General features: G+C 42.8%; 1 protein-coding gene across 7 annotated transcripts in view; it reads left to right on the plus strand.

The window, feature by feature from the left end:
* Positions 1-14,923, plus strand: part of LOC147108815 (protein phosphatase EYA1-like) — a 268,092-nt gene that overhangs the window by 169,417 nt on the left and 83,752 nt on the right. For all 7 annotated transcript variants that reach the window (XM_086005679.1, XM_086005680.1, XM_086005682.1 and 4 more), the window contains exons 9-10: positions 3,599-3,741; positions 10,764-10,847. In XM_086005679.1, coding sequence (XP_085861805.1) covers positions 3,599-3,741; positions 10,764-10,847 — 227 coding nt within the window. The remainder of the gene's footprint in view (positions 1-3,598; positions 3,742-10,763; positions 10,848-14,923) is intronic.

Consider the following 14,923-nt stretch of genomic DNA (forward strand, 5'->3'; position numbering starts at 1 on the left):
TGCAGTTAATGCACCATCCCCAGCTCTTGCAGTTAAATGCACCGTCCCCAACTCCTGCAGTTAAATGCACCGTCCCCAACTCCTGCAGTTAAATGCACCATCCCCAACTTCTGCAGTTAAATGCACCATCCCCAACTTCTGCAGTTAAATGCACCATCCTCAACTCCTGCAGTTAAATGCACCATCCCCAACTTCTGCAGTTAAATGCACCATCCCCAACTCCTGCAGTTAAATGCACCGTCCCCAACTTCTGCAGTTAAATGCACCATCCCCAACTTCTGCAGTTAAATGCACCATCCTCAACTCCTGCAGTTAAATGCACCATCCCCAACTCCTGCAGTTAAATGCACCGTCCCCAACACCTGCAGTTAAATGCACCATCCTCAACTCCTGCAGTTAAATGCACCATCCCCAACTCTTCAGTTAAATGCACCGTCCCCAACTCCTGCAGTTAAATGCACCATCCTCAACTCCTGCAGTTAATGCACCATCCTCAACTCCTGCAGTTAAATGCACCATCCCCAACTCCTGCAGTTAATGCACCATCCTCAACTCCTGCAGTTAAATGCACCATCCCCAACTCCTGCAGTTAATGCACCATCCTCAACTCCTGCAGTTAAATGCACCATCCTCAACTCCTGCAGTTAAATGCACCATCCTCAACTCCTGCAGTTAAATGCACCATCCCCAACTCCTGCAGTTTAATGCACCATCCTCAACTCCTGCAGTTAATGCACCATCCTCAACTCCTGCAGTTAAATGCACCATCCTCAACTCCTGCAGTTAAATGCACCGTCCCCAACTCCTGCAGTTAATGCACCATCCTCAACTCCTGCAGTTAAATGCACCATCCTCAACTCCTGCAGTTAAATGCACCATCCTCAACTCCTGCAGTTAAATGCACCATCCTCAACTCCTGCAGTTAAATGCACCATCCTCAACTCCTGCAGTTAAATGCACCATCCCCAACTCCTGCAGTTAATGCACCATCCTCAACTCTTGCAGTTAAATGCACCATCCTCAACTCCTGCAGTTAAATGCACCATCCTCAACTCCTGCAGTTAAATGCACCGTCCCCAACTCCTGCAGTTAAATGCACCATCCTCAACTCCTGCAGTTAAATGCACCATCCTCAACTCTTGCAGTTAAATGCACCCTCCTCAACTCTTGCAGTTAAATGCACCATCCCCAACTCTTGCAGTTAAATGCACCATCCCCAACTCTTGCAGTTAAATGCACCATCCCCAACTCCTGCAGTTAAATGCACCGTCCCCAATTCCTGCAGTTAAATGCACCATCCTCAACTCTTGCAGTTAAATGCACCATCCCCAACTCTTGCAGTTAAATGCACCGTCCCCAATTCCTGCAGTTAAATGCACCATCCCCAACTCCTGCAGTTAAATGCACCATCCCCAACTCTTGCAGTTAAATGCACCATCCCCAATTCCTGCAGTTAAATGCACCATCCTCAACTCCTGCAGTTAAATGCACCATCCCCAACTCTTGCAGTTAAATGCAGCATCCTCAACTCTTGCAGTTAAATGCAGCATCCTCAACTCTTGGCGCTAAATCTGACCATTTCCAACTCCCCATTGTAATATACCACTCCCAATTCCACCAGGATTATTATGCCATTCTCATCAAGGATACGAGTGGGTCAAGAAAAGGTGGCAGCTGAAATAATATCTGAAAACTATAAAGTAATGACAAAACGCAGACATGTGTTACCTTAACCAGCAGTAAAGTAGAAAACAAATATTGAGAATATGACTAATATTTGATCTTTAGCTCTATTTTGAATTGCCAATTAATTTTGGTGCCATATTGAATTATATTTATCTAATAAAAATGTTATAACCTATTTTACAAAAATGATGAGCTTTAATAAACTGTAACTTCACAAAGGATTATTAGATCTGGGTGATTCTAAAGTACTGAAATACTATCGGTCTGAGAAATAGGAGTAGAACAGAATATGTCATTGTTCACCAACTTAAATAGTTGCTTTGGGGTGACTAGTTTAATGTGAAAATCTGGTACACATCAGAGTCTGTCTTGAATAGAATGCTTTATAAATTTCCTTCTTAGCGAATGCTTATGGGCGGTGTAAAGTGGAGAAATGTGAGAAGGGAACCCGTATGTAAAGGGCATATTCGGCTTTGCCAACTTGCAAAAGATCCTTGTGGCACATCAGCGTGATTATGAATGACTGAAAAAAAATTCTTCAGATACTTTGAAATGCCTGTTGTAGACAACTCAGTGATCCAGTGGTGTCTGGAGAACGTGGCAGACACACCTGGAACCACTTCCAGTCGTTTATCGCCTGTCAATCATGACCACGTTACGGTGTAACAACGCAATCTGTGTGGAAAGTGTTTATACCCAATGAGGTGGGATTAACAGCCTTGGGTGTGGGAAGTGAGCATATCCCAGTAACAGAATCAGGATGGAAAATGATTACAACCAGTGAGGTGAGGGAAAATCACAGAGCCCTTGTAGAAAGCCACTACAACCAATAGGTAAGGGATCTACTTATCTCTTTAGCAAGCAAAGTACAGATCACTTGACCTTACCCTGTATGACTGTTAGCAAATGCAAAGTAGGCTCTGCAGCTCTTAAAAATATATCATTGTTATCGCTGGGTCCATGTGTTTTTATAGTGTATAATGTCAATAGCGGTAGGGTGGTGTCATCACATCTTTATATTAAACATAGAAACATAGAAGATAGGAGCAGGAGTAGGCCATTCGGCCCCTCAAGCCTGCTTCACCATTCAATGAGATCATGGCTGATCATCCAAACTCAGTACCCTGTCCCTGCCTTCTCCCCATATCCCTTGATCCCTTTAGCCTTAAGAAATATATCTAACTCCTTCTTGAATATATTTAATGAATTGGCCTCAACTGCCTTCTGTGGTGGAGAATTCCACAGGTTCACCACTCTCTGGGTGAAGAAATTCCTCCTCATCTCTGTCCTAAATGGCTTACCCCTTATCCTTAGACTGTGACCCCTGGTTCTGGACTCCCCCGCCATCGGGAACATCCTTCCAGCATCTACTCTGTCTAGTCCTGTTAGAATTTTCTAAGTTTCGATGAGATCCCCTCTCATTCTTCCAAACTCCAGCGAGTATAAGCCCAATCGACCCAATCTCTCCTCATACGTCATTCCTGCCATCCCAGGTATCAGTCTGGTGAATCTTCACTGCACTCCCTCCATGGCAAGAACATCCATCCTCAGATAAGGCGACCAAAACTGCACACAATACTCAAGGTGTGGTCTCACCAAGGCCCTGTACAACTGCAGCAAGACATCCTTGTTCCTGTACTCGAACCCTCTCACTACGAACGCCAACATACCATTTGCTTTCTTAACCGCCTGCTGCACCTGCATGCTTACCTTCAGCAACTGGTGCACAAGAACACCCAGGTCTCGTTGCACTTCCCCTTCTCCCAATCTATTGCCGTAACTGGGCCAGTTTTGTTTTCATATTCTTGAATCTGACTAACTGTGATATTAAAAAAATGTAATTGCTGTGAAACTTTGACGATTCTCTGTTGGCTTTCAAATTGTTCTGAACTGTTTAATTTCCTTACTTCAGGAAATTACAATACTGTCAATCGCCCCAGAACTCCTGTGAAAGATTTGGATTCGGATCGGCAACGAAGAAGTTCAGATGGAAAGTTACGTGGAAGATCAAAAAGGAACAATGATCCTTCCCCTCCACTGGACACTGATATTGAGGTACTGACTAATCATCAGATGTATCAGAACCTACTGATACTTTCCATAGTGTTACCCGAGTTACAATGTTAGCTATAATCTTACAGCGAGTTACAGTTGCATTCTTAGCGTTACCCTATAACAACTACAACATTACAGAGTTAGTATTACAGCATTATGTAACCACAGAAGCCAGGTCATAGCGTGACAGAGTTAACATTGCATTTGCAACATTACACAGTGCAACTGAGCTAGAATTATGAACACAATGGGCCGTATTTTCCGATCGGAGACTTCCCGCGTGCGGGAGCCTCCGACCTGGAAAAAATCTACGCACTTACCTGAGGGCTCCCGAGGTGCATATAGTTCCGATGCTGGGCCTCTCCAAACTCCCAAGTGCGCAGGGTCTACGTATCCCAGGGGCGCATGTGGTTCGCAAGCATCCCTGGGATCATGTGGGCCATGGGGAGCCAATCAAAGAAGGGAATTTCCCTTCATACACTTGACAGATAGACCTGTCAAATATATGAATGGAGATCACCCCAAAAACATAGTAAAACTTTAAATAATTTTTTTTAAACCATCACCTTTTTAAAATTAGTTGAAATTACAATAAATTAAATATTTTAAACAAAAATTAAACTTTTGGAAAAAAATAATTGAAGTTTTTTACGGGGCTAAAAATAAACTTACCCTTTTTAAAGTATTTTTAAATGATAAATGAGTGAAATTTTTAAAAACTTTTTTCAACTCTTATCCTGGTAAAAGCAGGCCTTACAGCTGCTTTTACCAGGCGTAAGAATTGTAAGTGTTTTCTGCGGACGGAGGGTCTCCAAAAAGCAGAACTATCCACCCGCAGAGGCCCTTCTCCCGGGCAGCCGGATGCCTGAAACCAGCATTTCCGCTGCCTCTACGGGTGGGTACACAGCGCGTACTCACCCGTAGGGATCGGAATATCCAGCCCAATGTTGGAGAGTTGCAATGTAATAGGGTTAGAACTACAGTTACAATATTACATCATTATAGAGTTATGGGCCTTCGCCTTCCACCCATCCCTCCCCTTAAGTGGGGGAATCGCCGGTGTGGTGGGACTTCCACTTGCCCCCAGAAATGACCTGCTGTCGCCAGGCGCTATCCCGACCCTACGGTCCTCAGCACGTGGTGGGTGGGTTCTCCGACCTCCGCCGGCGAGTGGTGCAGCAGGCATTGCAGCCCTGCCACAGTAGAGCCGACGAATGTTTCATTTTACTGATGGGGGCGGGTGGGCTGCTGCCCTCACAAAGCTCTCGCACCAGCACCAGCATGTCTTCGGTTTTTGTTTTGCCACCCGGCTGCCCCCTCTGCCACCTCTCTCAATGCTGGATACCTGGGCCTAACCGAAGAATGCAAAATGGCGGAGGCTACGTTTCCCTCATTTGCATCTACTTACCATTCACTGCCCACAGACGGGCAGACGCAGTTTGTTCTGTTGGATCAGAACCCAAGGGAACGGTGGCAACAAAGCAGCACGTGTCCCTGAGTTTCTATCTGCCTCGGCCCACCCAGATCAAATGAAGAATCGGTGAGGGGGAGGAGTAAAGCCTCGGCCATGGTGCCAGAATTACCATTGCATTCACAGTAACAAAGTTGCAATGCTAGCATTAGAACATTGTGATTACATTACAGAGTTGCAGCATCACAGAGATATCAGTCAAATATTACAGTACAGCTTTCATTTCTTTCTCTGTATTTACCAAGCATTTAGTGGGCCAAGTAATCTCTGTAAAAGCCCATGTCAAAAGAGAAATCTGTCTAAACAAGTTAATTCTTTTCCAATCTATATGAAGTAGCTGCTACCATTGTGTGGCCAGTATTGAATTTAAAGCCAGTATTTATCCAAGTCATTAACTTAGTATTTGCACAGAAAAGATAAAACGTGTAACTTAAGAAAACTAAAAAATATTTTATTGTTCTTGTGTAGCCCTTGTTTGTCTAAGGACTTCCATTTGGAAAAAAAAAATTAATACAGTTTTAAACTTTGGAAAGCTGGTATATTCAATCGTGTTCTACACATTGCTAGGATGACAATTCTATTCCACACATGCCCTTGACTTCTACGTTTGTACTGTCTTCCCAAGATGCTTTCTTTTTAATTGGATTGAATATAAGAACCTGCGTAATTTGAAAAAAAATCCTGTAAATGGTCCTTATTTTTATGTATTGCGCACACATGTGGAGAGGCCTGAATCACTTTTAGAAGAGTGCAAATTGTTTAATTTGACTTAAATTTGTGCCCCTTTAATGTGCCCTGTGAGATGTCCCTTTAAAATGCCCCAATGACATGCCCTTTTAAGTTGCCTCCATGATGCACTCTTTATTATCTACCTGTGACAGGTCCCTTTAATGTGCCATTGCAGCATATTTTTCAGTGTGGCCATCACATACCCTTTTAATATGTCCACATGAGATACTATATATATGACATGTTCTTAAGTGTAAGTAACTTCATGACATTGCTCATTAATACATTTCTTGGACATATCCCTTTAATATTTAATTTTGTGGCTATTTCCAAGAACAGTACAATTATAAGAACATACGAATTAGGGACAGGAGTAGGCCATACGGCCCCTCGAGCCTGCTCTGCCATTCAATAAGATCATGGCTGATCATCGACCTCAACTCCACTTTCCCGCCCGATCCCCATATCCCTTGATTCCCCTAGAGTCCAAAAATCTATCTATCTCTGCCTTGAATATACTCACTGACTGAGCATCCACAGCCCTCTGGGGCAGAGAATTCTAAAGATTCACAACCCTCTGAGTGAAGAAATTCCTCCTCATCTCAGTCCTAAATGGCCGACCCCGTATCCTGAGACTATGCCCCCAAGTTCTAGACTCTCCAGCCAGGGGAAACAACCTCTCAGCATCTACCCTATCAATCCCCCTCAGAATCTTATATGTTTCAATGAGATCACCTCTCATTCTTCTAAACTCCAGAAAGTACTGAAGTACAAAGGGATCTGGGGGTCCTGGTGCACGAAACTCAAAAGGTTAGTATGCAGGTGCAGCAAGTGATTAAGAAGGCCAATGGAATGTTGGCTTTCATTGCTAGGGGGATAGAATATAAAAATAGGGAGGTATTGCTTCAGTTGTACAAGGTATTGGTGAGACCGCACCTGGAATACTGCGTACAGTTTTGGTGTCCATACTTAAGAAAGGACATACTTGCTCTCGAGTCAGTACAAAGAAGGTTCACTCGGTTAATCCCGGGGATGAGGGGATGGACATATGAGGAGAGGTTGAGTAGTTTGGGACTCTACTCATTGGAGTTCAGAAGAATGAGAGGCGATCTTATTGAAACATATAAGATTGTGAAGGGGTTGGATCGGGTGGATGCGGGGAAGATGTTCCCGATGATGGGTGAAACTAGAACTAGGGGGCATAGTCTTAGAATAAGGGGCTGCTCTTTCAAAACTGAGATGAGGAGGAACTACTTCACTCAGAGGGTGGTAGGTCCATGGAATATGCTGCCCCAAAAAACTGTAGAAGCTACATCATTACATAAATTTAAAACAGAAATAGACAGTTTCCTAGAAGTAAAGGGAATTAAGGGTTACGGGGAGCGGGCAGGAATTTGGACATGAGTCTAGGTTCGGATCGGTCATGGCCCTGTGGGTAGCGGAGCGGGCCCAGGGGCCGTGTAGCCTGATCCTGCTCCTATTTCGTGTGTCTAATTCTGTTAGGTGCAGGAGATGGTTCTGTGATAGTGGATTGGCAGTTAGGATCAGATCAGCCATGATCTTATTGAATGGCCGATTGGCCTACTCCTGCTCCTATTTCTTATGTTCTTATGTAGTAGAGACCCAATCTACTCAATCTCTCCTCATAGGACAATCCCTCACATCCCAGGAATCAATTGAGTGAACCTTCGTTGCACCGCCTCTTAAGGCCAGTATATCCTTCCTTAGATAAGGAGACCAAAACTGTGTACAGTACCCCAGGTGTGGTCTCACCAAAGCCCTAATTAGAATCCATACAATTTCTCGTAAAGTAACTGGTCAGTGAATTTGTCACCAAATTTTCATTTCATCATCTGGGTGAAATTGGCAGTCAGTCCTATGTGGTGTAATTTTATGAAGCATTATATTAGGTTTTAAAAATAAATCTGAAAAGAAATCAACAGGTTTGTTTCTTAAAGATGAAAGTAGCCCCAGCTCAGTTCCTTCAGAACTAACCCTGCGACTTCAGTTTTTTATATTTTGCTCAGCAACAAGCTGACAAAGCTGTGAATACCAGTTTTTTATTATAATATTCTGGCTATAGCTTGTTCCCTTTGTTATACTGGATAGCCAGTCCTGTTTTGCACCTGTGCCTCTTTCACTCAGTACTGAGTGTCTCCACGACTCAGGTGGTAACACTCTCAGCTCTGAGTTAGAAAGCTGTGGGTTCAAGCACCATGACAGGACTTGAGCAGATAATCTCAGCTAACATTCTAGTACAGTATTGAGGGAGTACTGCATTGTTGGAGGTGCTGTGCTTTGGTTGAAGCATTAAGCACATTGGGGGGGGAGGAGCATTAAAAAATCCCATGGGGGTAATTTTGACTTTGGATGATACTATAAAACAGGCGATATTGATTCAGCCGTCTGTTGTACATCTCGCTTTTCATCTCCATTCAATTCAGGAGAGATGTATAACAGGTGGCTGAATTGATATCGCCCGTTTTACAGTATGGCATAAGTCAAAATTACGCCACATGGCAATATTTCAAAGGAGAACGGGGAGTTCTCCAAGTGTCCCGACCAACATTCTTCCCTTAACTAACAACATCAATAATGAACTAACTGGCTATGTGTCTCGGTGTTGTTTTTGGGATCCTGCTGTGCACAAAATGGCTGCTGTGTTTGCCTATATAACAACAGTGACTGCACGTCAAAGTAATTTCTCATACATAAAACGTTTTTGACCGTTTCTGAGATGCGATACAGCACTATATAAATGTAAGTATTTCTTTTAATGGGAAGTTCAGTCCTGTTCTACACATTGCTAACTAAGTTAGGACTGGGATAGGCGGTCCTGTTCTGTGTATGACCTTGACTTGAACAGATCGGGAATTGGTGGTCATGTTATACACAACATAAGCGGCTTTGTCCATTCTGCACCATTGGATATTTCACAATTCCACTGTATATCTCAGTCAAAACTTATTTCCACTGGCAATGTTTTACAGTGAATTAAATAAGTCAAATTCTGTTTTTATTACATAGGATTCTGTGTTTTTTACCAGTGGTTTGGGGATTGAATTCCGTGATTCTATCTGTTTACAGTTAGGGCTACTGGTTCATGGTGACTGAATGAGTCAAATTCCATTTTTATTACACGAGATTCTGGGATTTTCCAGGATTTTACCAGTGTTTTGGGGATATTACTCTGAGATTCCATCCATTTTTCCATGAAAACTGAAAAGCAGTATATTTCATTTATTTGACACATGAACAGCCGCAACACCTTTATTGTGAGGCAGATTTGTAATAATGGGCCGTAATTTGCGGCCCCTTCGGGTGCGTACGAGGTGCACACGCGCCCGTAAGGGCTGCGCAGGTTCCGGTTTGAGGCATGCACTGCGCATGCGCTAAAACCTGGACCTTGCGATCTGTCAAGAATCTTCTTAACAGATCGTACGAATCCCTGGGAAAAGGGCCTCTGCGGGAGGAGAGTTGGACTATTTGCCCAACTTCTGCCCAGCGAAAGCCCGTGAAATTCTTACGCCTGGTAAAAGCAGGTGTAGGGCCTGCTTTTACCAGTGTAAGAGTTTTAAAAAACAGAAAAGTAAAATTTTATCAATACAGGAAACTCTTTCGTATCCGGCACCGACGGAACCGGCGTGTTGCTGGTTGATTCAAAATTCTGGATAACGGAGAGGTATACCTACCGAGGCTATTTTTAACAAACAAAAATAAAAAAATCAAGAAATGTGCAGTATAATTGGGTACTCACCTACAGAATGTTGTGTTAAATGGATGGTGGAAGATGCTTGATTAAGTACAGTAATGCCAGTTGAGGGTAATCCATAACTCTTTAATTACTTAACAGTAAAACAAAACTTATAAACGACTGTATACTGTAGTTTTCGGAGTGAGAATTTTGCTGGTTATTAGAGAATTCCGGTTAGGTGCCGGTTAAACGAGAGTGTACATTTAAAAACCTGTGAAATAAGGTAAGTTTATTTTTAATAACAACAGAAAATGCTGGAAATACTCAGCAGGTTAGTATACCTGCTGAGTATTTCCAGCATTTTCTGTTGTTATTTCAGATTTCCAGCCTCCGCAGTATTTTGCTATTGTATAAGTTTATTTTTAACCCGTTTAAAACATGTAAATTTATTTTTCAAAAAATTACATTTTTGTTTTAAATATTTAATTAAATGCCAGTTTAATTAATTTTAAATATGTGATTTAAAAAAAAATATTTGAAGCATAGAGGTATTTTTTTGGGGTATTCTCATTCATACTTATGGGGATTCCGTACATACGGAACCTCTATAAGTATGAATGGGGATTCCCTTCTGTCATTGGTTGGGCCGGCCCACGTGATCCCAGGGGTGCTTGCGAACCACCTGTGCCCCTGGGATACGTGGGCCTCTTCCCGCGGGTTTACCCAGAGAGGCCTGGGACCACGAATCTGCGTACGTCCCGGGCCACCAGGTACGCGGGCATTTTATTTGCAAAATCTGAGGCGTTTCCCCGCGGGAAGCCTCCGATCTGCAAATTCAGGGCCAACCCCTTCGAAAATATTTCCCCAAAATATTCATCAATCCTACTCGCAGATTCATCAGATATTGACCCCTGTTCTAATTCAGCTTCCCCTCTTGGCAGTTTAACTGACCATCACTGCTGATGTGATTTGTGAATGAGCGTCAGCTGATTGACCACATTCATGCCAGATCCTGATTCCTGATCTAACCTATGAAATATGCATGAGCACCATTCATAGAATAATGATATTGCAGATTAGTTTGAGTTATTGCCAGAGCTAACCTCTCTTTGGTTCTTTTCTTCACAGCGGGTTTTTGTGTGGGATTTGGATGAAACCATCATTGTTTTCCATTCATTACTCACGGGGACGTATGCCACCCGATATGGAAAGGTAGGACCTTTACTCTAAACCCCTGTTCCTCCGAGGATAAAGAATGCTGTGTGTGTATTTATTTACCAAATGAAAGGTATAGGCCCCCTTTTATGTGGCATACAGAGGCTCTAATTAACCCCTTGAGGACTGGGGTAACATAAATTCACTCAACCGAGCCAATGCCTTTCTGTTTATGGAGAACCCATTTAAAATTAGGGTTTTGTTGTGCTGAACATTTAACTTATTTTGCCATATAAAATTGAATGTTTGGAATTTAGAGGGAACCGTTTTTACAAGTGATCACAATAATAAAATGTAGAACATCCAGGATTATGGGCCTTCATTCACCAGATGTATAGAAAATAGAAAAATCAGGTGCTCAAAGACTCCCTTTTAAAATTGGATTAACATTCGACCGTGAGTTCTTGTGTTTTCCGCCAGCTTGCTGTAAAGTTTTTATGTCTGTCTAGGCCATATGGAAAAGTAAGTTTGTCAAGCAGAGCACAGGTCTGTGCTGTGTAAGTGTGTGCTTCATGTTGTCCATACACCATGGTGCAGTCCTGAAGCATAAGAAAGAGAGTCACTGAGATCTGACTACTTATGCAAGTGTCCCCTTCAGTACCCATTGCAAACAGGTGCCAAGTGACTGCAGCATTGCTCACGCACTCCAGCCACGTTACGGGGAGGCGCTCTAACTAGAATAATATTTGGGGTCTTGATAGGCCCCGTGCACAGTTGATGCAGACATTCTTTTCGTGCTAGCTGCTTCTTGCCTACATTTCCTTGTACTAATAGCAATGGGTGTAAAATAGGCCTTAGGCCTCCAAACTGATAATATGGAGCCCTGGTGCCTAAAGTGCTACAGATACAGTTCTTCAGGCACCAGTAATTGCATTATCGGCCCCCATATTTCCTACATTACAGCATCAACTACACTTCAAATGTATTTTATTGGCTGTAAAGCGCTTTGGGACATCCTGAGGTTGTGAAAGGTGCTATATAAATGCAAACCTTTCTTTCTTTTCTTTCTTTCTTTCTCTCTTTCTTTCTCTCTCTCTTTCTCTCTTTTTTCTTTCTTTCTCTCTCTCCTTCTCTCTTTCTCTCTCTCTCTCTCTTTCTCTCTTTCTCTCTCTCTTTCTTTCTCTCTCTCTTTCTTTCTTCCCACTGAGTTTCTTAGAGGAGCTGGGGAAAGAGGGGGGATGAAAATAAAAGAGATAAAAAGGACAAATGAAAGCGAAAAGAGGAAGGAATAACTTGGATTTAACTAACGTCTTTTATATCCTCAAGAATTCTCAAGGCATTTCACAGCCAATTAAGTACTTTTGAAGTATAGTCACTGTTGGTACACAGGCAGAATATGGCAGCCTATTTGCCCACAGCAAGGTCCCACAAACAGCAATGATATGATCAGGTAATTTTTTTTTTAAAGAGGTGTTGGCTGAGGGATAAGTGTTGGTCAGGACACCAGGAGAACTCCAATCTTCCTCAAATAATGCCAGGCGATCCATCAGAGGAGCCAGATGAGGCCCCAGTTTACCATCTTATCCAAAAACAACACCTTCGACAGCACAGCACCTTCGACAGTGCAGCACTCTCTCAGTACTGCACTGAAGCGTCGGCCTGGATTATGTGCTCAAGTCTCTGGAGTGGGCCTAAAAAGGAAGAGTGAAAGTGCAATAACAACAGAAAATGCTGGAAACACTCAGCAGGTCAGGCAGCATCGAGGAGAGAGAAACAGAGTCAATGTTTCAGGTCGAGGACCCTTCATCTATTGTAAGAGTAAAAGAGCAATAGGGTAACAAGGAAAAGAACGAGGTAGATAGATTAGAAATTTGCCAACAGTGACATTCAACAGGTACCTCCCTCTAATATTCCCTCTAATCTCAAATTTTAGTTGAAGTATGTTAATCATATACTCATATTAGAAAAAATCCTGGAGTCAGGTAGTGAGTGAGAAGCACCTAAAGAGACACAAGAAAAAGACTTACTGGCTGGGCAGGTGAGGCGAGCGAGTTTAAACCTCTGGTAAAACTTAGGAAATAAAACTAGTTTAAAAGTGTTATGCAGGAGGCCTGTGCACATCCCCAGTTACAATACTGGCCTAGAAATCCACCTGTAAAACGGGCACGGTGCCATGGAATTTCTAGGCCGCTGTCCCTAACTCCTCTGGAACCCGGATCCAGATCTAACTCAGACAAATGGGATGAAAGTCTCCTTTTCTTTGCCCTGCAGATATCCCTGACCTGGGAGTACTCCATACTGCCGCTGGCTGTAAACTGTGGAAATTGTTCCATTCAGCGACTTTAACAAAAAAAATAAAAGTTTACGGCAATATTTTTCATTACAGAGCACCTTTTTTATTATTACAGATGAAGCAAAATTTGATGTCTTGATGCAGAACATTGCCAGGAGTTGAATATTTCAATATGAAAGGTCATTGTAATAATAATAATGCTCTGAGGAAAATAAAACTTTACAACAAACTGGTCATTCCCTCAACGGGAATCCGCTGCAGTAAGTTTAGCAAAAAAGGAAGTAGTGTCTGCAGGTTTATTTTCACATTGTTTGATGAAATCTGAGCAATCCTCTATTGGACCTCGTAAAGTAGCTCCTGAACAAGGGAACGGAAATGGAGAATTACACTGTACATAAGTTGCAATGAGAATAGCTGTCTGGTGACATCATGACTGCATCCGTACACCGTTCCCTGGAATAGTTCCGCTGGGGGAGGGGGGTGGGGAATCTTTAGTGGGATATTGCCCTGAGTTAGGAGGCAAGAACAGCAGGAGCCTGGCTTAGGAAGTATTTTCAGAGATCTAAGTGCATGTGAGCGGATATGTGCTGTGCTCACTATTACGTTAACTCTCTAAACTACAGCACTTCAGGGGGGTTGGATTTCCTTCTGAGGGTCAAGCAATTTTTGGAAATCAAGATGTTCAGTGCAACAGCTTGGGCTGACTTCCAGGATAATCCTAGTCAACACTCTTGATCTATTTTTTTAAACACAGAAACATGCTCTGCCCGAGCATTTATCTGCACAAATATCACCTTAAAAAGAGGACAATGCAAATCCGCCCAAGCACCAGATATGGTGTGACTTTATTTTCTGGTTTCAGTGAAAAAAGAAGAATGCAAGGAAAGTTTTTGAGTGCATTGGGAAACAAATATTAATGTATTGTATTGTAGATAATATATTAATGGCACGAAATGATGCTCAGTCCTACTGTGTTGCAGTCAAGTTCCTGCAATCCAGCGGCCATAATGTCTCAGGAGGAGGGAAGTAAAAGGTGCTTTAAGGTCTACAGCGTATAAGTGACAATAAACAGAATTGTTGAGTAACTAGGGATATAACAAGACAATCACAAAAAGGGACTGAAAATGGACTCCCGGCATCATGAAAGGTGTCTGATAGACATTATTCAGCTGTAGGGGAATCATCTATGTGTACTGCCTGAGCTGCTGGCATCTTACACACATGGGACAAGGCTAATGAACAGCCAGCACTTTGTGAAATAACAACAGAAAATGCTGGAAAAACTCGAGCAGGTCAGGCAACATCCGTGGAGAGAAAATAGAGTCAACATTTCGGGTCAAACTCTTTGTCAAGACTGGAAAGGCACAGGAAATGAAATAGATTGAAAGGCCAGGCTGGGAGAGAACAAAAGAGAAGTGAAGAGACATTAAGAGGTATTCAAAACGAGACGAGATGATGATAGGACTAGTGGAGACAAAAGACGGCTCTAGATTAGGTGTGAAATGCGCTGGCAGAATGGGAGACAGCTGCCATGTGGGAGAGAGAAAAAAAAAGGGGGGGGGAAGGGCCAAAACAAAGGTGTGGATAAAAAATAAGTAAAAATGTAATGGGGGCCGAGATTATGATCTGAAATTGTTGAACTCGATATTGAGTCCAGAAGGCTGTAAAGTGCCTAATCGGAAGATGAGGTGCTGTTCCTCGAGCTTACGCTGGGCTTCCGTGGAACAATGCAAGAGCCCGAGTACAGTGAGGTCTGAGTGGGAATGGGGCAGTGAATTAAAATGACAGGCGACCGGAAGCTCGGGGTCATCCTTACGGACTGAATGGAGGTGTTCCGCAA

This window comes from Somniosus microcephalus, chromosome 13 (genome assembly GCF_052327205.1).
Source record: "Somniosus microcephalus isolate GS21.2 chromosome 13, FLI_Smic_1.0, whole genome shotgun sequence".
Lineage (NCBI taxonomy): Eukaryota > Metazoa > Chordata > Chondrichthyes > Squaliformes > Somniosidae > Somniosus > Somniosus microcephalus.